General features: G+C 40.5%; 1 protein-coding gene across 1 annotated transcript in view; it reads left to right on the top strand.

Annotated features, from left to right (window-relative positions):
- Window positions 1-9,703: 9,703 nt before the first annotated feature.
- Window positions 9,704-27,762, top strand: part of tmtc2b (transmembrane O-mannosyltransferase targeting cadherins 2b) — a 91,412-nt gene continuing 73,353 nt past the window's right edge. The window contains exon 1 of the mRNA XM_062421238.1: window positions 9,704-9,786. Coding sequence (XP_062277222.1) covers window positions 9,704-9,786 — 83 coding nt within the window. The remainder of the gene's footprint in view (window positions 9,787-27,762) is intronic.

Raw genomic sequence — 27,762 nt, 5'->3', positions numbered from 1 at the left:
ATATGTCACACTGAATTTTGGGTACAGTGTATCAAGATTGACAGGCTTGATTTTATTTTCAGTCTGTCAAGTGGCGAAGGTTACATTTTCTTTACTCTGCTGTTGTTTGTGTATGCTGCAAAGTATGCCATGGCGCAAGGCTGCTGTGATGGAGCCAGTTCCAGGAAGATCACGCTGACACGTCCTTTATATATCACAGTTTCATTTCCAGTCAGTTTGTTCTTTGACTTTTAAAGAACAAATAGAAATGGAGCTTTAGCAAAAGTTCAGTCAGGAAGATCCATGCTTTCCATGCTCAGGTCTGTAGTTTTATTTCTCAAACCTTTTATCATTCCCATCCCTCATGCATGCTGACTCATCATTTCCTTGCTGTCATTCCCCAGGGTGTCAATTAAGACATTAGTTGGTCACATCTAACCAATTGCACTGTTACACACCCTTATTGTCAGCCTATCATATTGCAGCTGTCTTTTTAAATGTGTCTTTTTCCTCTTCTCTCTTCCATCAGTCTTCGAAGATTCATCTGTGCATCGCCTCATCAATGTCATCGGCCTTATCAGACTCAGCAGAAGCCATCAGCCACCAACACCAACAGTGTCTAGACTCCATGGGGGGATTTATCTTGCTGCTGCTCAGGACTGATGGCCCACGATTACAAAAGCTAAGCACCAAGGCCCTTAATCATCAATATCATTTGTCTAATAAACAATGCTTTTTACTTTATTCACTTGTCTTTTTGTTGTCTGTCTTGTTCAATCAGGACCAACCCAGGACGGTGCATTACATAGATAATATTGATTGACCGAAAAAGCCACAATTATTACAGTATGTCAACAGACCCTACAATTACACCTCTGACACATGAAACTTATTAAATGCTCAGTTGGGGAAAAAAACAGATCTTTGAACATGTCCCTGATGACACTCGTCTCTGTTCTTTCAAACATGTAATGACATAATTCCCAGTGTAAAAGATGTTGGTTTCTCTGATGTATAATAACACATAATCACCTCAACCACATTATTGGACAAATTACAGCCTAAGAGCACTTCTTTAAGCCCCCAAACAGGGGTTTACAAAGTCTCCTCCATATCAGTCAAGTCAGATATTTTGATGTGTGGCTCCACTTAAACAATAAAGCGCCATGTGGATTTTTGGCTCTGAATGCTATTGGATTCAAGAGGAAAAGAAAACCAGTAGAAGAACAAAGGAAAACATTGGAGCCACTTGTATTTCGTAGCTTGCGTTTTGTCTTCACCACCGAAACTATTCCACCACATAGAAAGCATGAGTGTGTGCGGCCCAGTGAGTTGTCTGCAGTACGTTGTGTCCCGAGAAGTAGGGAACAGTAGTAGGCAAGAGCGACAGCAAGGGCAGGAGAGTGGGCACAAAAGAAAAATAGAGAGAGGGGGATAGAAGGAGAAATAATGCGAGAAGTGTGTTGGCAAAGGCAAGAGGGGGTAGAAATTTGCATGCAAGCCTTAACTTTGGCACATTAGCATTCAGTGACTAGTTCCTCTCCACTATGCGCTCGCTCCACTATAAATCAAACAGCATGTTTACGGTGTAGGAGTGCACTGACGGAGTGGTTACCGCTGATGCAAGGCACACCATGAAACCACTCTGTGGGCTTCACATTTGATTTTGATTTTATGTGCAAAGCCTGCAGTCTGAGCTGGTTCTCTATGCTAATGACATTTAGAGGAACATCTTGATAAAATTGATTTGACTGATAATTGGCATCTGACAGACAATAAAACCTCCTTTTCCAGGAATGTCTTCCAGTAATTCATGCAATTCAATTAACCGATTTTCCCTAAAAGTTCTTGCTTGCAAAAGCTTTTGTTATACAGTCTTTACAGTTTGATCTTTGGCTATTCTGAGCTAATATAAACTCATTTGCAAGTTTAACAGGACCTCACTGTTGTTCACAAAGAGATTAAGGGATGTTCTGTGGGTTGGTACCAGGCTGTGCCACTGTTCCTCCAAGCCTCTTGATGACTTACAAGTTAAAAGAATGGGAGTTATTGGTCTTATTTGATTTTAACAAGTAACTGCTAAGGTGCAGGTTCCTCACTACGAGCAACAGCTTTTACATTACACAGTCATTGTGATTCATTTTTATTTAAAAATAGTGATTATAGCTGCAGTAAAGGCCCTGCACACCTATGGTACACGTACACTTAATGAAATAAATGAAAACACCCACATGCATTAAATTCTCAACAAAGGGTCTGTGTACTTGCTGTTTGTGAAGCTTGCAGCCACATCTCATAGCTGATTCAAATTGTTCAGTTGTCAAGGAGATGGTTTCATTTGTTATCATGTGACCTGGAATTTGGTTTGGATCAAGTGATTACAGGTGGTTGTGAATCGAGGCAGGTCCAGCAGGGGAGCTGACCTTGTCTCTGTTTATGTATAGCCTCTGGCATTAAATGTAGATGGCCTCCTTGACTTTACTCCAGCTGTCCACCTGTTTTCGTTACATGATAAGCAAGCCATCTCCATGACAACTGAACAAATCCATCCGCTGAAGTATGCCATTAAAATACTGCTGAGAGCTTCAGAAATAGCAAGTAAGGGTAGGTTGTTTTGAAGCGGTTAATTCCAACGCCAACAATGAGCTTTCAAGCTCTTGCAAAAATTCCAATCGTGACAATTTTTCATGGCAGAAAAGAGCACCAAAGCAAATTGAGATGTTGTATGTAGTTTTTTTTTCCTTAGTGGTATTTTTAGTGATTGGGATATTCATGAACATGTTTCCTCATTTCCTTCCTCAATGTCATCTGCAGAGAATACTGCTCATTCAGACATCTGCCAAACTGCAGCAGAGCCAAGAGACTCATGACTAGTGGCCGTGTAATTCTGTCTAAGTCTGTCTCACGACATGACATTAAAAAATATACAATTTCTTAACATCAGCAAGACTTTTATCCGTACTGTAGTTAGCCTTCCTCTGGCATGCGCTTACCAAAGGAGTCGGGGTGAAGAGCTGGAGGAGCAAGCAGAGGAGACCTAAACTGACGTCTGAAGGATCCCTCGACCGGGCTCCGCTCTTGAATCGTCTGCTGAACACATTAAGCCCAGATCAGCTGCGGTTCTCATCAGAGGCGCTCGGGCTGACGACCAAATGTTACACATCAAAAAACGACTGATGTATAAACACACACTCTTATAAACAGACGCTCTGTACACACTGTGCATGTGCAAAATGTCCAACACACACACGCTCACACATACATACACACAACATTACATTACGGCCCTGGGATTCACAGCCTGCTCAGGTTGCTGGGACAGGTTCAGGGAGCTGCGTGTTCATTAAAGCGACTGTAAACATCCCCTCATTGACCATATTCATAGGGTTTAGTTAAGACATTCGCTAGCTACACTTAAGCACTCCACTGGGTCTCATTAAAATAATCATTTAAAAGGGTTATAGTACAGATCAAAAGTGTTGTAGTTTGTTGTTTTTGCAGATAATCATCAACTGCTTGCGTTTGGGGATAACTCTAAATATTCCTTTCTTATGTTTTAACAATCTGTGTTTTATTTCACTTATTTATAGACCACAGGGCACATTTTTATTGACTATTTGTTGAGGGTTAGAGTAAAGGATTTACTAGAATGTCTTCAAATCTGCTTCCAAGAAAATCATCATGTCTGGCTGCATCCAATATCTGAAGGACAATGTGCTCTATGGAAATGCTTACAGCTAAAGACCACTCGCTGTCCAAGGGGTGGCATTTTTGTAGCTTTTAAAAGTTTACGGGTTAAGGATGTGATATGAATTTGGAGTGCGCACTGGACTTAGGAACCTGCCAGTTACCAGCGGTGGGTTATGGAGGCAAAGGTTAGGAATACCAGAGGTTTCAGTGATTGTCTCTGAAGCGGAGATGTTGATTCATCCATGGAAAGACCTTGCTCTGGGTAATTTTGTTATGTAGATGAGTGCTCTTGTGCCTGCCACCATGCTGAAAAGGACACAGGCGTGCGGCTGGCGGGACACTCATGGGCTGGCAGAGTTATCCATACACTTGCGGGCAGTGGGCCACCATCGCCACAGTGATCTCCTGATCATTTGCAGTTATCCCCTTTCCTTGGGTTGAGTTAACAGGAAAAAATGGTATTCTGTAAAAAGCCACAGCATTCCTCTGACAATGCCTATGTCTGTATAGCATAAACAGATGGGGGTTCTTGGCTATGCTGGGCCCCGGCTTAACTTTACTTTAGGATCTATTGTTTTTATTTATGGCAGTCTGCTGCTGTGTTGGCATTTTCATCATGTGGGGAATTTGGTGCCTAATCAAAAAGAATTGAAAGTTACAGAAAAGCCATGGCTAATGATAACAAAAATGAAAGTGGACATTTAATATAACAGTTTTCATTCATACGTGGTGAAATACACTGTGGAAACTGTTCATTTCATCAATGCAATGTTGACTTTCTGTTCTTGCAGGCATTGTTTCCCTTAATTTTTGTCTCTCCTCTCTCCTCTTGCTGTCTTTTAAAAGTCACTACACTGATATTTTTGAGATCTGCGGTATATATCAGTGGTTTATAGTGCAAATATGTGCTGAACTCTCTCCTACTCAAGTTATAAGTCGAAGAGGCTTTTGATATGTGGGAAAAGGAAGGTAAACATCTAAGTTATCCATCCCTTACACACTCCAGCTTGCTTTAATTTTACCTGGCAAATAACAAGAATCTGCCTCAGTACTATGACTTAAAAGAGAAAAGACAGCACTCCATTCCTTGCCAAAGATCAAGACTTTCCCTCCCTGGTTAGACTTGAGCTGCTGCTGCAGGGGGCATCAGGGTTCAAAGCGGGAGTCTAACACACAGTATGCTGATAGACTCCTAAGATGATGGTGGTTACTTAAAGGGGGGGGGGGGGAAGAAGTGCAGCTATTTTGAAAGAGGCAATGAGATAACCTTGGGTTATGTATCCCTGATTTAGGCAGGTCCATGTTGAAGATAATAGCAAGCTACAGTCAGGCGCTTTGATAATACTGTGGATTCTCTGCTCACTTCTCTGCTCAGAATTTAATTGCTTTTTAAATTGGAAATGTTGTTCTCCACGCACCATCACACACTGAGATATGGGGGAGATAGGAAGTCTGTGTGTGTGTGTATATGTGTGCACAGGCAGTTATCTCCGTGTGTATTTGAAAGAATGATGTTCAATAAAGTCTCTTAACATCACAAAACCAGTTTGAATCTCCCAAGACCTGTCTCTCGAATGATACCAATGCTCCATACAACACATTGCAGAAGGTCCATCAGACTTTCTGCTCTTCCAATTCCATAACAGTTAATGGACCTACCACACGGATATATAAACTAACTCCCTAATGAAAAGGAGAAGACAAATTATATTAATGAAATGCCTCTGGTTCTTGTTTGACGAACGCATGTTTCTTACACCTTCACTCAACCTGTCCATCAGCACTGTGTTCTCTCCGACTGCACCATCAACTCTGGAATGAAAAGTAATTTATTGGTTATAGTTTACTGCTGAGTAAGCTGTGTCGAGATGAATATTCATACTAATGATTTTATGTTTTTCCTGATGGCTACTTGTCTCTTTTGGAGCACAGACTGAGGGGCTCAGATAAAGAAGATGGAGAGGAAAGGGAAGAGAAGTGGTGACACTATTTAAGTTTTCATCAGTTCCTTTCACAATACACTACCTGTGTGCATTTCTGGTTGTTATCAATTATCACAGGCTGTTGATATTTATCGATTTTCCCTTTAAAAGTCCCACAAAGTAGAATAAGCCCCTTGGCTTTGTGCAAACCCATATGTAAGAGAGCCTGCATTAAGCATCACTTTCTGTTTTACCACACTCACGTTTCTTCTTCATTTTTTCCATGCAGAAGTGATTTTGCCCTCAGACGTTGGTCTGAACATGTAATTATCTAACAGCCAGAGCAGTGTCCCTGTAATTCCTGCAGACTGTCCAGGATCCAAAGACATTCAGGGAGGTCTTCCTCTGTCACATGCAGGCAAAACACTCGATACACATATGTACATACACATGTTTTCACTTTGGTGGGCACTTTGTGTGCAGAGCTGAGAACATATACAGTGTGGAAGTTCCCATGCAAAAACGTTTTATGATAAATTATATTTTACTTAATACATTATTTAACTGCACTGCTATAGAAAAGCTAAGTCATATAAAATTGATTTTCTTAATCCATTATGCTTAATTCCTTTCACTTCAAGTTACTAATCTCCATAAAACACCACAGAAATTAGCTTTATTGAACTGTCACTTTATTATAGATTCACACAAGGATTCAGGGGTTAGCTGTGAAAGATGTTTTACTTCAACAGCTTACCCAAGTAAAAGCATAGTAGTATTATCTGCCAAATGTAAAAAAAAAATAATAATAAAAAGTACTCATGATGCAGCAGAATGGCCTCAGTCAGTGTTATACTATTATAGCAGATATGAATTAATGTGGTGTGATGTAAACATATCATCTGTCTTTTTTTGTGTTATGTGACAGTTTCAATCTTGTTTTAAACTGACCATGTTGCAAATTCTTTAATTTTTGTTTTATTGTATCTACCCCAAGCTATATATATTTGGTTTTAATAACTGTTAATTTACAGATCTAGTCCTACATGAATATTAATAACCAATTGTGTATTAACAGACCCCAGGAAGACTAGTGAATGAGTGGAAGCTAATGGGGATCCTCTTTACAAAGAACAGCATTATGTAAATTAGTGGATTATTATTGCAAATGCATTAAAATATGAGCAGCATGAGTGGGTGGTGGTTTTATCTATAACAATGTATCATCATTTATAAACTCATCACATTTGTTTTAAGTAATAATTTGTGTAAGGTCTATGGCAGCAACTAACGATGGTTTCCATTACTGTTTCTTCATGTTCATGATAAATTAATCTTCCTTGATTCATGCATTAATTATTAATCATACTAAACAAAAAAACAGCACATGGTGATAACTGAGAACTACGTAATATTTGCTTGAAAAATTACTCTAATGATTCATCAAAATATTTGCTGATTAATTTTCAGTGGATTGGCTAGATGATTAATGATTTCAGTAAACTTATTATTGTATATGTGGGAGTATAAAGTAGCATCAAATGAAAATAATCAAGTGAGGTGCAAATATTTCACATTTGTATTTAAAGCACAGAGCAGAAATACAGCAGTTACACATGCATGAAACTGCAGAAAAATGTAAACATATTCAGCAACAAACAAATCATTTGATTAGTGTGTCATAAAATTATAACAAAATTGGATCGTTCTAAAAGAACAGTGACATTAAACATGAACATGTCTTGAGCCTGATGAAACAGGGCTGGATTTCTTATGGTTGGAAATTGAATCAGTCCTCATGAATAGTGGACTGGAAGAAAACACATTGCGCCTGTTGCTCTGATCACTCTAATTAATTCCTGAAATGTGTTACATCATAGTGTCCTGCTGCTGTCCTGTGAAAGGCTACATTGATGTCTGCCCCGACAGATGGGGTCTGTCTATTGAAACAACTCTGAATCAATATGCAGAGGGCCAGGCCACTTGCTTTGTCTGTGGAGCACTTTTACAATTATTCTTTTTTTTCCCTCCTTTCTTTTCCGCTGGTCTCTTACGTCTTTATATTGAGAAATATCCTCCATGGAAAGTGGTCCAAGAACATTTGAACAATCATCAATAAGAACTTGATTTTAAGTAGATTATGGAAATGAAAATTGATGATACACGATCAAATCTAGGAACATGCAATAATAAGCAGACATTTAAGTTACCAATCATGAAAAAGAGAACTAATTTTGTTGTTATTTTATTGAATCAGAGTCATATTGGCACAAGGGGACCGGTGATTATAATTGGAACAACATTATATTTATTTAAGGACAATGCATTTAGAAATGTGTGTCTTGTATAGTCTCCGCAGACATCATGCATTGTGAGCCCTCTACTGGCCACTGTGGGGCCAACTACTGTATTTAACCTAGTCAGATTTAAATCAATAGAGAGCCTGGAGAGATTCTCAGGGACCAGTGTGATGAACATGTCATCTACTCTTCATATTAATTAAAGGAAAATATTTCTCCTTTCATAATTCCACCAGAAAGCATCATTTTTTAATCAAAGTGGTTTGTGCTGTGATTAAAAATATATATATTTAAAAAAAAATAAAAAATAAAAAAAAAACCCTCACTAGCCTGACAAAAGTCCACTCACTTTTGGATCACAAAACTATACTTTCCACTAAAATCAGACTATAAAGTAGCTTTAAATAAGCAACTGTGAATTTTCGACCTTTTTCTTCTTCTTCTTCTTCTTCTTCTTCTTCTTCTTCTTTTCAATGTACAGAAGCCAAAGCAAATACACACAATGTTCCTTCTGTAGCTGCTGTCTTCTGCAGCTGTGATCATTTGTTTGGAGTTTATTGAAGCCAGATCAGCATTATGGTAAAAGTTGTGGGATTTACTAAAATAATTCAGAACACAATGGGTGATTTTTCAGCTGTGCCGCTGCACTTTATATAGCCTGAGGGTTTTCTTTAATGATCATGTTTCTTAATTAAGAAACAAGACACACAATTCAGTTTATACTATGTGTCTATACGTGACACAGACCGAAGTATATTGCATTCACTATGAAGTTAACCCTTAAAGAATGAAAAAGCCAGCTGGTGAAAATGATTATACAGCTTTGGGCAATCCACAGGACCCACCTGAATAACTTCATTGTGAGGACCACCTCCATATTATGGACTGCTGGTACTGTGAAGTGACCGTTACATGTAGTGTGATTAATCTCCATCTCTGGACCAAGGGCAGTGCGCATGCGCTGAAGATCTCCTAACCACATGCGTTTGCGTCAAACAGCCAGAGATAAAGAGACTGGAACCGGAAGTTTGGAAAGTTTTTCTCCAAAATAAAGCCCAAAATTATTCAGAAAGTAAATAAAATAAAGGAAAATAAAGGAAAAGTGCACCAAATAATTCAGTTTAGCTCATAGTAGCGGTTACAGAACACTTTAAAATGTATAGGCCTTTATGTTTTTGCACATTCTGTTTGATGTGAGAGTAGATGGTTACAGACCGACAAATAAACGATTTTCATAGTTTTATAAGTAAAGTAGGAAGAAACTAATTACATGTTATTTGTCTGCATGTTTACTCTGTCTACAATATGCGCCGGTCACAACACTTTGTTTTGAAAGTGTACCCGGAAGTTAGGTGCGTGATTACGGTTAACTTGACGTCGGCACTATCACGACGTTGATCCAGCAGCGGCCGCTGAGCGTCAGAGCGCTGATCCTCCTCTGAAGGCGTGCAGCACGCTGTCACACATTCACTCAACGCTGCTCGTGTTTTGTTTTTTTTTCTCTGTGTAACTCCCAGCAGGATAAAACGCTCTGCAGCTCAGACCCAACATGGGTTAGAAAGACAGCCGCCTATGGATTATCCGCTCTGTGCACTTCAGCGAGGATGATGGGGGGAAGAATATGGACTTGTTTTCGCAGAAACATCCTGACAAAGACGGGGACTGAGAGGGAATAGAGATCTGGAATCGCTGCCTTGTCTCTGTCTCGCTTTGCATCTTTCTCCTCGTTTTTGTCTGTTTATTTTATTTTATTTTTTTCTTTAAAAAAAATATTATTACTATTATTTCCCTGCGTGTGTGCGAGACAGAGAGATGTTTGCAGAGTTGCTGTGCAGCGCCGTGGCTCTGGTCCTGTATGTCAACACTCTGGGCGCCGATTTCTGCTACGATGACAGGTACTTGGATGAATGAATGACACTCAAATGTGTGTTACTAACGCCACTGTCTCCACTGCGTCTCATCACCTGCACCTTCTCACTTCTGCACAACAGCACAGACATTATGATGGGCTTCATTCATCATGTTGGCATAACTCTGAGTGAGCAGTATTTCATTGCTCCAGCAGTGGAGCATTCTCATTAACAGAACAAGCAGCTTGCCTGAAGGCTAGTATCAATTCATCAATACATTATTGTGCTTTGAAAGGCTGTTGAGTGATCGAAAGGCCGTACTGTTTCAACATTTGTATTAGCTACAGTGCTTCTATAACTTCCAAATCAGTGCTCCGTACTCACTTTATGGATCGATATTTTCAAATTTCCAAATGCAATTACCATTTCATTCCTGCAGCATCCCTGTAGTGGACAAACACCTCTGTAGGATTACAATTACTTTCCATAGGTTTGACATTCACATCAGTGGTGTGCTTGGATGCCTCGGTGCAAAGTGTTGCAGCCTCCAGAGTGTGGAGATACTCCAAGACATGAGTTGTACTGAGGAAAATAATTGATCTCCAGAGAAGAAATATGTCTTCTCACTCCACAAGCAGATGTCCCTGACCATATTCGTCCAAATGTGCAGCCTACTGAAACTTTGATCAAAGTATTTTATTATTAACTTACTTTAAAAATAGGTCTCCAACTTGTCACCCTTCACCGGGAAGCGTCAGTTTGAGAAAGCGAGCATTGGTTCAACCGCTGTAATGCTGGCTAATGCATTACTCATAGCTGGCCTTTTGATATTTGATGGCTGAACGGTTGTCAGTGCCTCAGGCATATTTATTCACCATCCATACTATGATGTAGGTCAGAGGCATCATGGTTTTCTTGCCATCAGTATATCATCTTCCTATCATGTTATAGGCTCTGCAAGTTTATTTTATAATGTTCTAATTTTTATAGATAGTAGGACACATGAATGCACCTTCTCGGGGTGGAATATGGTGTTGGTGCTGTTTATAATCCTTTTGTAGTGACAGTCTGTGTATTTATGACAGGTGTTGTGTGACTATTAAAACACAGCCAGAGGATACAACTTAGTGAACAAACAATAAATTAACCCCCTCCACATAAGCTGGTGGTGTATTTCCTTTACAACTCCGCTTACTGCTGTGCATATATAACACTTCCTGCATAACACATTCCCTGAGGCCTTTTTCACTGGAAGTCTGATTCTTTTCATGTGGTGCAGTTGCTTTGCCTTTGCACTACGCGCTCAGGTCAGATTATTCAGGCACTCCAGTGCAAAAAAGATGGTGTTCTATGTCCATAAACCTGTCAGGGAGTGGCGGCACGGTGGAAGAGGTGAGAGGCTACTGCCGCCGCTGTAGGCAGCTGCTGTGTGGCTGCTGGAGCTTCCAAGTTTTAATGCAAGACAGAAGGCCAAACCCTGATTACTCTGTGAAGAGATGTTAACAATAATGTTATTTATTACCATATGAGTTTTGGACCAAGTTAGCCCTTGTTATGAAACAGATGAGTGGCAGAGTTCTCCAATCCCAGCCAAGAGATTTAAAAAGATTTTTCTGACATTTTGCATCTACTGACATGTTTTTCATTGCAGGCTGTCTGTCATCCGGCGTTATCTGTTTTGAACACCATGTGTATGGTTCAGGCATGCAATTAGCAGCCGTCTCCTGTCCCCTCAGGCTCCACTGGGGGAGAGAGATAGAGGAAGGGTGGGAGCGACAGAGATATATAATTTTGTTAAGTGAAACAGTCCTGGTGACACACACACACACACACACACACACACAATGATCTAACTCGCTAATGGTGTATTTGAGGAGAGACAAAGCTGATGTGACTCGGTGATGGTAAAGAAGCTTCATCATGGAAAATAGTGAATGTGTGAATGATGATAAATCAAACTGTGAGGTTGCAGCCTGTAGACAAGATTTATTTTGACTGTGAATCTGGCAGTAATTAAATGGATCTCTCTGGCTATGTTTTTCATAGGTTTGTCTATTTCTTCAAGACATTAGAGGACACCAATATTACACAATGTAAAGCCTCTTGTATACAAAATAAACACATAAAGTTGATGTTTTATTTAGTGCGTATTTAAAAAAAAAAACTCTCTGCCTTCCAATGAAAGTTAATGACAAATAGTCACAAAGGTATTAAATATGGATGATTTGTCACAGTGCAACATTGATTTTCTTCTGTGAGAAGACGGATAGGGCTTCACTTGTGCTCTTGGCTGGGAAAACAGTGCATTGGCTTAACTCAGCTAGTGATTAAAAGTTAAGATTTAAGATTGTGTCGTGTGTGTAGATGTGTGTGTGTATAAAATGCCTAGGGGTTAAAGGACTGGCATGAAAGACACCTGAGGATTTGCAATGGATTGGATAGTAGTCTCTGTATGTCGCTGGAATACAAAACAAGTTGTTGCTCTCTTCCTATATATTCTTTTCAAAGAAAAGGGCACTGCATGTTCTTAATCAGATATTTCCTATCAAAGCTGGGTTCACTGGTTACACTTAAATTTGAGCAAACTTAACAGATTCCATACATGATAACCAAAGTCGCCAAAAAAACAGTTTACATAATGTTATCCTCCAAGCTGAAAAAAAAAATCTCATGCATAGCAGTTTTTGGACCCTGCAGTCAGTCACTGCCCCTCCCTCGATAAAAATGACAGGCTGGAAGAGTGGCCTGCTCCTTAGTGCCAAATTGCCCTGTGGAGCTTTTCCTCTCACTCCCTTGGACACACTCATCATTAGCACATACATGGCTTTGACACCTGCACTGGAAAATGGAAACCGTATGTCATGCCGTTCATATCTTTGCTGTTATAATCTACAGTTAGGATGGAGGGAAGGAAAGGGAGAGCCCAGATAAATGTCAGGGGAGAAATAGTGGTGCAATATTGTGTGACTTGCTGCAAGCCTGCATGCACAGCAATATAACAGCAAAACTTGGTGAAGGCGTTATTTCATTATTCGCTTGATTGTAGGCGGGCACTTGTATGTTGGGCACGAACACTTCTGATATTGTAGGAATTGAAAAGAAGTTGTGTCACAGGTTAACCAAGGTAAAATACACCAGTTGTGAAGTCAGAAAGGCAGCCAAACATCGACCTGTTTTCAAGGCATATTTCAGCTGAGAGTGCTCAACCCACGCACACTGGTTTTATGGATTATCGTTCCCCCGTCAGGAGCTGATGGATGTGATGAACTGCACCCACCTCATTTCTCTGCCCTCGTGCGATGTCGTAAAGCTTTCGACTGCGTGAGGATGTGTGAAGGTTGCGGGTCACGCTGAAGGACGCAGCCTCCCCGGGCATGGGCGATGATTTATAATGCTCAGACAGTTTAGAAAAGGCGCTGCTCCATGCCCCGAAAGCATTATTAGAAATGTCGGGATAGAGGCAGAACCCAACAATTCATGCTGATGCAGTTTGATGGGAGCTTCGACTCCAGGATGGCAAATAAGCCACACAGTGCTTTGGGCAGTGACTCATGTTTTTTAATGATGGTACCAACCCACTGATGGAAAAAAACCCAAATTGAATCTTCATTTATTTATTTTTTTATGTGTTTTCTGTGTATTTATTTTTTATTTTTGCTTAATTGAATTCTATTTTGATCATGTATTGTGGGCAGCATCCTTTGTTAGTCTTGATTCGGTTTGCCTCCTATTGCAAAGAAAAGTAAGCTGAGTACTCATTACTGTTATAATCTCAACAAATATAACAATGACAGTTGTCTGCACTGTGCACTTTTTTCCTGAGTGTGTAAGCTTTACAAGCCTTCATGTAGTTTGTGTTACCAATGTCAAGGCTCTGTGTGGTCTTTGTGAGGTGCAGACCAGCCTGCGTTGGCCTATCTGGCCTGACGTGGACTAGTCCATGCTGCTGTCTACACTCATGGGTGCCTCTTACTCAACTCTGTGTCATTGCAGTGATCTGGAACACTGCTCTCGTGCCCTATACTGTAGGATGGGCTGGTTAGCGTTGCGGTTATGTTGAGGGCCCAAGGGCGGCAACCCAGCAGTCTGGGTATCTCCACTTTTTCCCAGTCAGGCTTTCTCTGCCTGTGCCCTGTAATTAATGTCCTGCCTGCAGAGAGGGACTCACGGCATGGTTTGGTAGACATAGCTGCTCCCCTGTCTCTTTCTCTCTCTCTTTTTCTCTCTTTCTATGTCTGCCTTCCCTCCAACTACCCCCCAAAGCCTTTCAGGCCTCCAGCCTCATCATCCAACGGCTGCCTCCAGATGGTCCCGTTTGGTGAGCAGTTTAGGGTTTTTCTCTCTTCTGCAGTTTGAAGGAGAAGGTTTGAAGTGGATTCAAATCGAGGATGTGTTTGCTAGCAGTTGCCAGGATGGAGACATCAAAGTCTCTGATGACATAGACAGTGCGTAATAGATTCAGTGAAAATGGCCTCATGACTAGAGCACAGCCATATTATCTTTTTTTTTTCTCAAATAAATGTTAAATTAAAAAGACAAACAAACAGTGACACATACTGATGACCGTTGTACTAGTGATTATTTTATGGGAAGTATATCTGTTATCTATAGATGAGGAAGCTTTGATGTTCCTGTATTTCCTCCCTCAAACCACTGGGGAGTACAGTCTGTTGGCAGGAGAGGAAGGAGATGTGGGAGGCATCCTGCCTAACCTTGTAGGCCTCACACTTTCTCTAATAGATTTTCTCAGATAAGCTGAAAGGGGTGTTAGAGATTTGAGAGCATTTTACAGATTATAAACAATTACTGGGTGCCAACTTGAGACTTATAACATTCCAGGCACAGTAACTGCTACGTGTGCCCCTGAAACAAACCGAACATTGTCATTCTGATTTGCTTTCTCGCTTCTCTCCCAAGTTGCTCAATATTCCAGAAACAATCTCCTGCCATCTGGTCATTTCACAGAAATGGATGATTCTCCTTGTAGATAATGCCCGCCGCTGTGACCATCTTTACTTGAGCTACGCCAGCCTGGAAAGATCAGCTCAATGTCTAACCACAGATAGATTGGATCGCCATCATTCCTAAGCTCTCATTTTCCAACAGATAGCTGTTGAGGGTAGAAAATTGTTATTTTCACCCTTGCCACAATTGCAAGATAAGCCAGCCTGGCAGAAATGCATTTGTTTCTAAAAATATCGTTAATGAGGGGTTCTAATATGTTTGTGAGTTGCTTCCCTTACCCACAAAACCCTACAGAGTTACTTGAAGCATCGGATACTTGGATAGAGGGAGTTCATATTTAGGTCAATAGGAAACAGCTGACTAGATATGATGCTTCTTTTTCTCCCTGACTGTCATAAGACTTAGAATAAGACTTCATTATATTGTATCTTGGTTATTGAATTTCTCCTCCTGAAGTTCATTGAAAATGTTGGCCTTTGTGTTGCATTCCCTGTGGTAGGAGATAGGAAAAAATTGAATACCTGCATATTTGGAGAATGTGCAATCCAGATTTAACTTGAGAAAGTGTTTTATGTGTGCACTTCCTAACATGTTAAAAAAAAAAAAAAAGTGGAAACACACATTGTAGAAAAGCACTGCATTCCTATTGCCTAACTGGGGACTTCCATCTCTCTACCTTTCCAGTCTGGGTTGTAAGGTTTCCCAGAGACTGTCAAAACAGTTAAATTAGCCCTGCAGACTCCTGTGTGGCCCAGAATACAAAGGCAGCTTCCATTGGGTCATCTGCATATTAGTGGGTGTGACCTCTGGTGAGCTCTCACTGCTCTTGCAAGTGAAAGAGGATGTAAAAATATTATTTCCCACAAAAAAGGGGAAATATATATATATATATTTTTTTTTTTTTTGGTTTACTTGCAACACTTTGTATGACTTTCAACTAAATAAATACTTCTTTTTTAACATAATAATAAATAACAAGGGAGGAGGTATTATTGGAGAATCATATTCCTCACAGCACAAAGCACTTGGAATACTATTCACAAGAAAGAGACCAAGTGTTTATATAATTTTGCCACCATTTTTTTTTAACACTTTCAGATATTGATGTTTGCTCCAGGCTCAGAAAAGTCCTGTATATCTTTTTCTCTAATAACATTTTGACATTTCATTTTCCAGCCACCAAGCCAACGAATGGGATAACTTGTTTTAACCATTAGCTCTACAACCTGCTGTTCACACGCAAATCACTCGTCCAAGCTTTAAGTAATCCTGAATGACGTTTTACACAAATGGAACGTGCTCCTGCAGTGCCACTTGACACCGCCGGTAGCCTCTAGACCCAGATGCTGTCTAGCCTCTTTTGAAACATGATACATACATCAGTCTTAAATACCTGTGATAGCTCGATGTGGAGCTGATTATACGTTGTGGACTCCCTTTGATTACTGGATATGCCTGGCAGGTTGTAAGGAGCTGAATCACTCCTGTGATTGTCTGCTTCAGCTGACTGTCGTTTGTGATATGCTGCTGTCGGACACCAGGCCAGTGGCCTTACTGTGGGATTGCTCATTAGCAGCCACCATACCCACCGTTTCTTGAAAGCCCTCGCTGTGCTCCAGCCAGGCCAGAGCAAGCTGCTTCAAAGCTGCATTAATCAGGCTCTGATGCTTTGTAATCACCCGACTGGTATGTAGTGGGATGAGAAATGGGCCATATGTAGATGTCGGGTTAGCTGCCTGGTGTTGGATTGAGGCATTAGAGACTTTGTTTGCTGCACGGCACAAGACGTTAACCTTAGTCCTCTTTGGGTATTCACAGTCTCCTTGCCTGGCTATTTAATTAAAAGCCAACAGATAATCTCCCTTAATACATCATGTGGTTATAGCCACACACACGTACAGTATCCTCCACACAGACACACGCACACAGCGATAATAATCGCCTTAAATGGGAATAATGTGCAACACCGGACTGAATTATCCAACAAGCAAATCCTTCACATGGTCAGTATTGCATGGCAGACGTTCAAAACAGCTACTCAATAATGTGAGAAAGGCATCGGAGCTGCCAAGAAATACACTGAGTCAAAATGATTTATAAAATGCACTTTTTGACCAGCAAAATGAGATTAGTGGGATTTATAATCAAATAATATGATGCATGTGACATGCCAGCTCTGTGCATTCCTGACTATGTTTTTAAGGCGTGTATGAGCCGGCAAAGGTTAGGTTTATAAAGGTATAGGTTATGTTCCCATCATTAGACATCGGTCTCAAATGATTTGACTCTGCTGGGCTAAGTTGTTAATGGGTCTAGACAAGGGTTTGGATTTCGAGGGCTAATGCTGGCTGATGGTTCTTAAGCCGTGGCCACTCTCAGGCTCTTGGCCCTCTTCATATTAATGGGATTAACAGGACTGTGGATGAGAGGGGGCACGACGTGTAAGCAGAGAACCCTGAGCCATTAGAAACAAAAACTCCCCTGTCCCCCATAACCAACAAGGATGCTATAGTTTGCCCTTTTCACCAAGGGAGAGGAGAAGGCTACCCCTCTTCACTGAGCCTCTCCTTCTCGGTGGCCTTATTCCCTGACAAGGACCACTGGCCCGTTTCGATAAGGTTATGACACAAGTTGGCCGGTTCAGGGGTGATGCCTTTGTCCATTGTAAGACCAAGGGGTTGTGTGGTTCCTCTGTTCTCCCTGGACCCAATGAAGGAGGCCATTTGTCCCCAAATAGAGGGGAATTAAATCCTGGTTGTGGTGGCCTGTTGTTTATGTAGGACAAAGAAGCAAGACCTCAGTGTTCACTGTTTGAACAGAGCAGAAAACTGCTGCAGCTTTGTGGACCAGACCTGTCAGAACCAATTGGGTGAACTCATTAAGGTTGCATGCTCTGGTTTGCGTTTCAAAGTGGTGAGACCGAAGAAGGAGAGCAGAGCATTGACAGTTAGTGAGTTAACAAAACCTGAATTGTGTTATGAATATGGCAGCTCAACTTGTTGGGTGGCATGGGTGTTTGACTGGAAAAATGATGTGGCAGTCAGCGTTTTTGAGGAAATGCGGCTTGACAAGTTCTAAAGCTGGTTGCCAGCCTGGAAACCAGCCATCAGCTATTTTTGGCAAGGCTGTCAGAATGGTTGCCATGTTAGTTGTTTACAATTGAAGAATTAATGTTCCTGTTGGTGTAACTATTTCCATTTTTGCGTGTTACTGTTCTGTTTATCAGTCAGGCTTTGCCTCTCATAGTTGGAAGTTGCTGTTCCTCTTTCATTTTCATTTAGCTGTTGATAGTGCTGTCTTGTGTGCATTGCTGTTCCCTGTTTATTAATTGTCTTCATAAAACTGATGAAATTGTTGCAGCAGCAAAACACATTCACGGGTGTAGAAGGTCCCCCACTGAGAAACACTGAGGATATTTTTAAACATAGTACAGTGGTAAGCAGACCAAATTAAAAGGCTGACTGTAGTCTTAATTCTGTTGCCTTGAGCAACTGGGCAAGACCAATGAAGAAACAGGCTGCCAGTGAAGACAAGTGATTGAGCAGAATTTTTTAGTTAATTTGAAATTATCGTTATTGAGAACTTTTCTCTGTTGTCTGGTTTAGGTTAATTCCTTTGTGTTGGGTTTTTACTGACTGTGTTATTCTTGTGGTTTAAGTGGTTTTCAGATATGATTACAGTATCTGGTGTTTCTTAAGTGTGGTAAGTGAGTCAGATTCAGCACAGAAGGATCTGTGGTATGGCTAATTTAGCCACTGTGGGTAACCTGCTGCTCCCCTGGGGCCTGTAACATTGGGACACAAGAGAACATGTGTCCCCTGTGGCATTTATTCTTATTCTGTGTGTTCTCTAAAGTCCCAGAGTTCGACTTAAGAGCATATATCTATAGAAAGGGAACAATATTGTACCCTTTAGAGAGAGAGAGAAGAGATTGGGAGAGACCGGTCAGGTGTGTATTGTAACGCGCTTCTCTTTATTTGTGGACTCACAAACAAGCTGACAGAGCAAATTGAAGGCTGAATTCTTTTGGACCCAAACAGTCCCACATGTAGGAGTTGCCTCCTCCTCCCTCTCATCCCTCACTTCCTACCTCTGACCAGACCACAGCAATGGAGGAAGCACATCTTTTCACAAGCTGCCTCTAATTGATACTGTTCAGCCCTGGGAACCCAGTGCGTGGTTTTAGTGCTCTGCGCAATGCGTGCAAAGCACAACAGCTTGCAGTATGCCACCCTCTGGGACACCACAGGTTATTTACAACCAGACGACCAGTCTGGCCCACGTTCTCATATAGTTTCATTTAAGTAAGTTTAAAAAAAAAAAAAAACAGGCTTGGATGTGACCCTCGCCAAGCCTTTCATCGAATAGTTACACTGAGAGAGGGCAAGAGTTGAATCCAATCCAGAGCTGTAATCTCAGCCTTAGGGGGCTTTTCACTAAATGGTTGTGTGGGATATAAAAGAATGAAACCAGATATATATGTAGGTTAACTTACTACTGTGGGTACTGCCGTTTTGCTACTGTTTATTTTTGTATACCTTCGCTTTTCCTCACCAGCTACACCTGTTCCATATTCGGAGCAGTTTCAAATAAGAGATTTTATTTTTCGTGTCAATGTTTTGGGACTTCTATTTTTGTGTTTGGAGATATGTTTATGGAATTATCAAATCCAATCAGCTCAGGTGTGAATGGACTAGTTCTAATGTAGCTTGTCATGTCTTGGTGAGGCAGACGAGTCTGACATCTCTCCAGATGGAGAACAGCTTGTGTTGTATTGTATTTCACATACAGAGCCAACTCTCTCGTTCGCTCTCTTTCTCTCTAGCTGGCTCTCCCTCTCTCCGTCATCATGAATAAAATCACGCCAGTGACAGATTGATGGAATCATGATGGTTTACAGGGTTGATTTCAGTGGTTTATTTTGGCTGAGCACTGACCCTCAGTATCTGTGGCCATGGTGTTTCTCCTCATCTTTGACCTACGCATGTGTGACTTTCCCCTCTAGCTATTCTTCCAAGTGAGGTCTTCCTCTTCAGCAGGAGATGGATACACACAATTGGCTGGAGTTTATTTTTGATCCGAGAAGGAAGTTTGGATTGGGAGAAAGTGTGCGCAACTGTTTTTCCTTTACCAGCCCCTGAGGTTTGAGGAACTGGAGAGAAGCGCTGTCAGCTGCTCTGACGGAATAATGAGGCTTCTTAAATAGGCTCTCAAGAAAAATACATTTCTAATCTGAGAGAGATTGAGGGTATGCAGAACAAAGCGACTGAAGCGAGAAAAGAGAAAAGAGCAAGGCTGGCAAAAGAGAAAGATTGACTGATGGAGCATTATGGAATTAGACGGAGGTCTGATTCATGATTACTTAAGTGTGGCTGTGAAGGCCTCGAGGCTATCCGTTTCAGCCTGTGGTGAGCATGTGTTGTCCTGACTGTGAACTCCAGCTGCTAAGGGTCTTACAACATTTACCTGATGAGATGTTAAGAGGTTCCAAAACCACACCGGATCTCCCAAGAGGCTCCTCCAAACGTGTCTAGCCTGTACAGTAGATGCATTTCTTGCCACCACATGGTGGAAACATCAGCAGCTGTTTTAATTTGGAAGCAGTTGAAGAAAATCCATCCTTGGGGCCGCCGGCTTGCAAGCTTTATTTTCATTAGTGTGAGTGACTGTTGGGGTCCCCAATGAAGACACTAACCTTCAGACACATGAGGCTCACGACTGTCAAACAAACTGTCACTCAGCAACTTCAAACCATCCTTATTTCTGTTTCTCACTACCAGAAACATGTTGACCCTTACAAGTTTTTTTGCCTCATAGTCAGGATTAATGTTTTATTTTCTAAAACAAGAGCCATTATTGTGTATGGAGACAAATTAGGGTCTGAAGATAATGCCACTTATATCAACAAACTTCTTGAGGCATGTTGATTTCTGTCTGGGGAAGAAATGAAATTATCTTCTTGCTCCACTGGCAGTTTTCCTTCATTTGTGTAAAGAAAAATATATTATCAGCACTAAACACTAGATTAAATGACTTGTGCAGTGCTCTCTCAGCCTCCGCTGCTCATTTAGTACTACTCTGAAACATTTGGTAATGCAGTGCACCCATCACTCTACTTGATTGATGGAGCTGATGACTCGCTCTTGACAGCTGAAGTAAAGCAGGAAGGCCTAAGGGTACCTGCCACGCGGGTCACTCCCTCCCCCGGGACACAGTCCTGTTGTTTGGAGAGAATATATCTCAACTGTTGCTAATATTACGTCACCTCCTGAATCAAATGTCCCTGCAGCTCTTATTCTTATTCCTCAGGAGCTAGCATCTACCACCAGTAGCTCATTGATAGGTTATTGATTTTAGCAAAGGAATAATCCACCATCGTTTCTCAGTAAGTGCACAGATGGCTGGCCCTTATTAGGTGTTTAAGGATTTCATTTATTTCATCCTGCAACCTTCGCAGAACCCATACATTCATTCATTCAGTCAATGAAGTGCAAATCCATGATGAGAAATTAATGACTTAAACAGTGCAGTGCAGAACTTTTACATATAAATGAATGTCTGTTACATTCAAGCCCCTGCCAAGGGAGTTCACATAATGCTGATTGAGCCTATCACCACCAGATAAATCTCTCAGTATATTCAGTATAGAGTTTTTGGTGGGTTGGTGGTGCTGTTCTGGCCAGTAGCTCTATGGGTAGAGCATGCACACTAGAGACTTCCACCAGCCGAGAAGCTAACTTCTGATTAGCCTCTGCATGGATTAAATCATTTCAATATGCAACTCTTTTAGACTTTCCAAATGCTATCGGACCAAATAAATCAAATTCTGATAGTGAAACGAGTCATTTTGTGGGGGTCGTGTGATGCTCAAAACAATTTATGCACGCATTTTACTTTTGCAACAGTAGCGACAGAGTAGGCTATAGAGGAGCTTATGATGTGTAATTAAACTCACTGCCAGAAGGGGGACACAAAAGTCCCCCACCCCAGCTTTAAATGTTTATTGTCTGCAGTGTCGCAGCAGCATTCATTTGTATATAAAAATATATTGTCTGTGGGTGTGGTTATCATCCTAAAATGGACCAAAGTTGTTTTGTTTATGGCCAGAGTTGAACTGTGTAAGCACAAGGAAATATAATTACATTAGAATGTTAGTGTTTAGTGTGTGATCTGTTGCATGTGGCCGACAAGTACAGATCAAATGATGTAGAAGATTATGGTGTATCTCACACTTTACTGTTTAAGACGTGTGGTTGTAAATCACGTGGATGAATGATGGATACCGGTTGTCAGAGTGAACAGATGAGTTGGCAGGACCCACACTGGCATGTTTGCCTGCTCAATGAGCTTTTAATTTGCGGTAACGACTTGACATCAGCAAATTAGGGTCTTTTTGAAAATCAGAAGATCAGACTTCTGTGGAGGAGTAAGGCGTAAAGTAAAGCGTTTGTTTCACATGCCTGTTTTCATGACTGTTTAAGGGACTGAACGTTTTCTGCAAAGTACAGAAAAGTACAAAGGAAATGTGCAAAAAAAAAAAAGGTTTAGCAGCATCTGGGAAAAAGCTGTGGCATTAATCGCGGAAATTGTCCTTTTGTCTGTTGAGTCAGTGTTATTGGACCTCTCGGCTTGTTTAAGAACAATTTAAAGTGGCTTCCATGGCTAGTTTCTTCATCCTTACTGTATTTATTTATTTAACACACATAATTATCCCCTGCTCTCTGTTTGGCTATTTATACACATTAGTTTTTTTGTAAGTGTAATTGGCTGTTGTTTTCATGGGAAGTTTGTGTTTTACACTAAATTGCAAACTTGGCTTTCACCCTGTGCAATTACAGTTTCCCATATGAGAGGCATGATTAAGCTATGCCTGGTCTCCACAACCTTCTTAACACTAGGTAAGCTGTTTTAGTTAACCAATATTTTACATGAAAATAAGAATATTTAAGTAGAAAATTGAATGTATTGCTCAAGTTTTTGTCTTGACAGTGATACTACATGTTGCCAAGGCCTGATAGTTTTACAATACACTGTCTCAGTATGTGTATAGTTGGAAAGGACACATTCTGAGCTGTGCTATAATCACATAATCATCATTATGAATGATCTCACGGCACTTGTTAAGAGGACCTCTGGTTTTCTTCAGGAGATCAGCTCTGGTGTCTCTCATCATGTCCACACTGTAAAATGTAACCTGTTGTTTTAACTTCAAAATATGGTTTTTAGGTTAAATCAACAAATACTAATAGTTCTTTTAACGCCACCAAAAGTTGTCTTGACTAAATATTGTATGTTGTATAGACAGCCCGTCCTCACAAGAAAAATGACAGTATACATCTAAAATGAAGGCCAGCAAAAACAACTTATAGTTACGTTGACACCGTCTATCTGCTGTAGTTATTATGACCCAGGGAAGTTACGCAGTTAAGATGACGTTTAAGGTGGCTTGATCAGATGGCAAAAGGTGAGCTTTGCTGCAGGAGACCAGCTGTTCCCTTACTTCCAACCGCAAGTCTGTGCGCTTAAAAAAAAGAAAGAAAAAACTATAGTCATGGTGTTCACTGTTGCCATGACAACAAAGGTTGTGTAACTTAAAGAGAGTATAAACCACGTTTCAAGTCATCATTTTAACACAAACCATGATTTTCCCCCAATTCTAACCAAATGTTTTTTGTGCAAAAACCTAACCAGACTTTAACCACAATGCTGTCAAACCATAAAATACCTCTTCTTACATTTGGCTCTTTAAAATCATAATATAGCAGATGGATCATTCATGTGCACAGTTGCATTATCAAAACAGTTTTGGGATATACTCATTAATAAAATAGACTATTCCTCCCAAACCTGAATAATTTGCAGATTAGTCTGACTTTGTCTGAGGAGGCTTTCTGTATAACAGACAGAGGACTCCCAAGGGTGAGTCAGCTGCGGTGGCAGTAGACATGCACATGTCTAAACCAGATTAAGAGTTTAAACCTTTTAGTCCCCAGTTGTGTGTTGGTTAAACCTCTCCTAATTTGGATCCATAGATTTCATGAGAGGGATTTTTTAAGGCAAGAATGTGCTGTACTGTAAAATCTCTCAAAAATGTCAGTTTTATGATTTATGATTAGGATTTCATAACTAAACAGAAGGCTTAAAAAGAAGAACCCCTAAGGCCAGGTACATTTGTTCTTGATCAGACAATTCATCATAGAAATAATGATTTAAATGATAGTGTATCAAATTCATTCATATCAAAATCATTTTGCTGGAAATACAGTGATAAAACCCAGTTCTTCTCTTCTCCTTCATTGCATGCACAATGCTTTCAGCTCAACACAGTTATACTTTCTGACAGCTGGAAACCTTGAAGCAGAGGTCACTTGCATATTCATAAACCTTGTACAGTTGACCTACCAATGTCTGTCTGCATTTTCAGATCTGAACATTTTTATGTCTGTTGATAATGTAGTGTGATAACTGCATTATTGAGGGCAAATCGCTTTTTTTAATGGGGCAACTGCTCCCTGCATTAATACATACCATGGTACATTGTGTATCATTATGAATCTGGAGTTGTCGATTTTGGTGCAAGTAAACACTATTAATCAAACACTTGGACGCCACTATGACCATCATGTAAAATGTGGAGCAGCTGATAGCTTTCACCTTGTCAATCCAATACAGACAGTATGATGCAAGTTTAGCTGTGTGTGGTGCAACCTTTGGCTGATCTATGCGTCTCCCTGCCAGCCTTGTGTAGTAGCCAGCATTAGTTTTACTGGAAAAGCCGCCTTTCCTTATTATGATGAGACTTCATAAACATTTGATATGTTCAGCTGCTTTGCTCATTTTTTAATGGAATGGAAATTGGAATGTTTTTCTGTTGCCCTCATTAGCAAATAGGAGGTCAAGCATCTTGTCTTAGCAGGAACACACAGCGTGCTGCATGATTTTAAAACAGAAAATCAAATATGAAGTCATACTTGATGCCTTGTGGTGATTACTGCAAATGATGCAAATTAATGAGGAAGACTGCCGTCCAGCAATGTGACACAAGAACATGATGCTGTTTCTGAATTTACTGAATCACATCTAAATCATTAATAAGTGGAAATATCTCCAGCATCAGTCAATCAAATGCCAGACACAAACACTATTTCCTCATGCAGTGTATGTCTAAAAAGTTTGACAGCATGCCCTTGTTTGCATTATTTTCAGCAGTGTTGGTTAGGTTATAACTGTACTGTAGCTCAGTTTGTAATGTGTTTATGGCTGGTGGGACTTTTTGTTTATTTGAGCCAGATTTAAAGCTGTTTATTCAGGACCAGCATCTGCAGTATTCAGGAGCCCAGTATGATAATTGTGAAGATGTATGTGTTGGGTAAAATACCAGCTCCGGGTTCAGCATTGTTTACCTCAAGATATTTGGAGTAGCTAAATTATCTGCTTTCTTACTGACAACCATGAAGTGATTGCACCTGGCTCACTTTGAACAGAGAGTACCTGTTTTTCTCTGAATGCCTTTTGATTTTGAAGAGCTGTGATTATAACGGATATTGACTACTTGAGAGTAATTACCCTGTTGATTTTCTACCCAGCATCAGAAGTGAATAGATTGAAATAGAGCCCAAATCACTGTTTCACAAAGCTCAAGGTGCTCAAATATCAAATGTCTTGTCTCAAAAATATTCAGTTTATGGACGTTTTTTCTCAAAAAATAACTAGAAAGATTCATTGACTGCTGAATAGTTTATTCATTTTCTGAAAATCAACTAATCAATTAGTCAACTAGCCTAATTGGACTGTACTTCCAAGTAAGGATTGTAGTCATCAAATACTAATCTGTCAATTAATGTTCATGCCCACGGTCTTCAAATCACTTTTGCAAAACGCAAAGATATTAAGTTCACTATAAAATTAGATTAAGAAAAGCTTAAAATCCTCATATTTAAATCTTTGTTTAAAAGTTGTAAATACAGTTTGCCTGGAAATTACTTAAAAGCAGTTGCCAAAAAAAAAAAAAAAAGTTGCCAATGAATTTCTGTCAATTTCCTAATAAGTTAATCGACTTGTTTCAGAAGTAATTCCTTATGTCCTTTTTTTAAAACCTTCATTGCCATAAATATGTTTAATCCTCACATAACATGATCTTGCCTCCATGACAGTAGATTCAAATCCATGTTTCTCTATAGAGTTGTTCACATTCTCTTTCAAGACGATTGTTAACTTTTCAGGCAGCTAGAAATGTTTTGTGCCAGTACTATAATAATATATTAGTCATTATATATAATTCTGTGTAGGTCAGTCAGTTCATGAGTAAGCACAGGTTTATATGAACCAATCATAGAGCCAAATTGACTGATAGAAACATACTGCACCACCTTGCCCCACAATCAAAGGCTGCTAATAGACCTAACCAGCAGGCAGCTGGTAATTGATTTGTTAAAGCCCCTGCACGGGCTTGGTGGATGAGATGACAAGTGCATTCCTGAGGCGTAGCTGAGCGTAGGGAGCGATGAGGGGAAAAAAGAGGTCCATGACCCACAGGAAGATCAATACTACATGAAAAAGCTGTGGAAATGGTGCTCCAGTTCATTGTTCTCATTCTGGTCTTTGCTATCAACCAACCATATAGCTATACTACACTTGTGATGTTATTACAAAAAAACAGTGACACAGGCCATTTGTTTTTACTGGCCATATGTTTGACCATGTGGTTTTTCATGCTACAGGCAGAGAAACTTCCCCTCATTGTAAATGATATCAAAGACATAAAATGCAATGTGAATCTCAAACAAAGGCTGTCAATATACCATGACATGGAGTCCCACTGCAAGGGAATACAGAAATCACAGACTTGAGCTATTTTCCATTCGGGTCAAATTCTTCCTTTAGAAGTCAACACAAAGATTAATAACCACAATTCTGCTGTATTAGAAATAGATGAGCTCACATCAGGATGTAGGCTGACTGCAGCGTCCAGTATAATACCTGATGTGAGAAAATGGCGCTGCCTTGTGTCCATTAGTTCTACCAAATACTGACATTTGCTCAGGGCAAGGCCTGAATAATTTGTTAGTATAACATGAATAATACAAGCAAAGGACACTAATGCAGGGATGATGTTGCATACTTTAGGAGCCTCTTTGGGTTGTTGCTGAGAATTTTAAACAAGCTTTTCATCTGTTTGCATGTGCAGAATCATACCATTAAGTGCCTTCCTACTCAGCTTTTTCCAGCTAAAAGAGGGGATAGGTCAATTTCGAGTACACTTTTCAAGTCATAAAAATCCATATACAAGTATTTTTCTTTGGGGTTTTGAGAGAGTTCCTAGTCCTCAGGAAAGGGGGTTGAAGGATTGGAAGGAGTAATAGCTCACTTTGCACCTCGTAAAAACCTGTGAGCACACCTCGAGTGGTGCTGCTGCAGGCCTCTCACTGAAGGTCTCTCAAATGCAGCCTTCAAACAGTCCCCAAGGATTATGCAAGTGGTGAGGAGGGTAGCCCAGAGGATGCTCTGCTGACGATTTGCCTTCACAACACTGATAGGTGTGTTTAGTCTTCTCCTGTGTCCTCCACCATGAACCACAGGTTAGTATGTGCAACACAAGGATGACAGGACTCCATGAATACCTGTTTGCTCTTTCTCTCTTCCCCTTCCTCATTTATTTTGTAATTGATAGTAGTGCACAGCCTTCTCCTGCTGGCTCCTCTGCATGGCCACAGCTGCCAGTCACATACTCCTAAGTGCTAAAGCGTGTATTTCTTAGCCACAAATGCAAGAGTCTGGCCTGAACCCTTGGCTACTGAGCTGACCTAAATGTGTGCACTGTGTAGTATTTAACCCAGTTTGCGTGATTTGAATTTTTAATAACTGCTAAGTTCCAGGAATGCACTCTGTTGCTTTGAAATAACAAGCACAGCAGAGAGAAGGGTTTCCATTGCATTTACCGCAAGTGATTTCATCCTTCTGCAGCGGTTCACCAACACTCAGTCATGTATTGCACAAAAGGAAATGGTTTTCAGAAGACAATAGTCATATTGATTATCTGAGTTCAGGGGAACCAAA

The sequence above is a fragment of the Scomber scombrus genome, chromosome 6, assembly GCF_963691925.1.
Source record: "Scomber scombrus chromosome 6, fScoSco1.1, whole genome shotgun sequence".
In the NCBI taxonomy this organism is placed as follows: Eukaryota; Metazoa; Chordata; class Actinopteri; order Scombriformes; family Scombridae; genus Scomber; species Scomber scombrus.
This window is presented reverse-complemented; position numbering and strand designations above follow the sequence as displayed.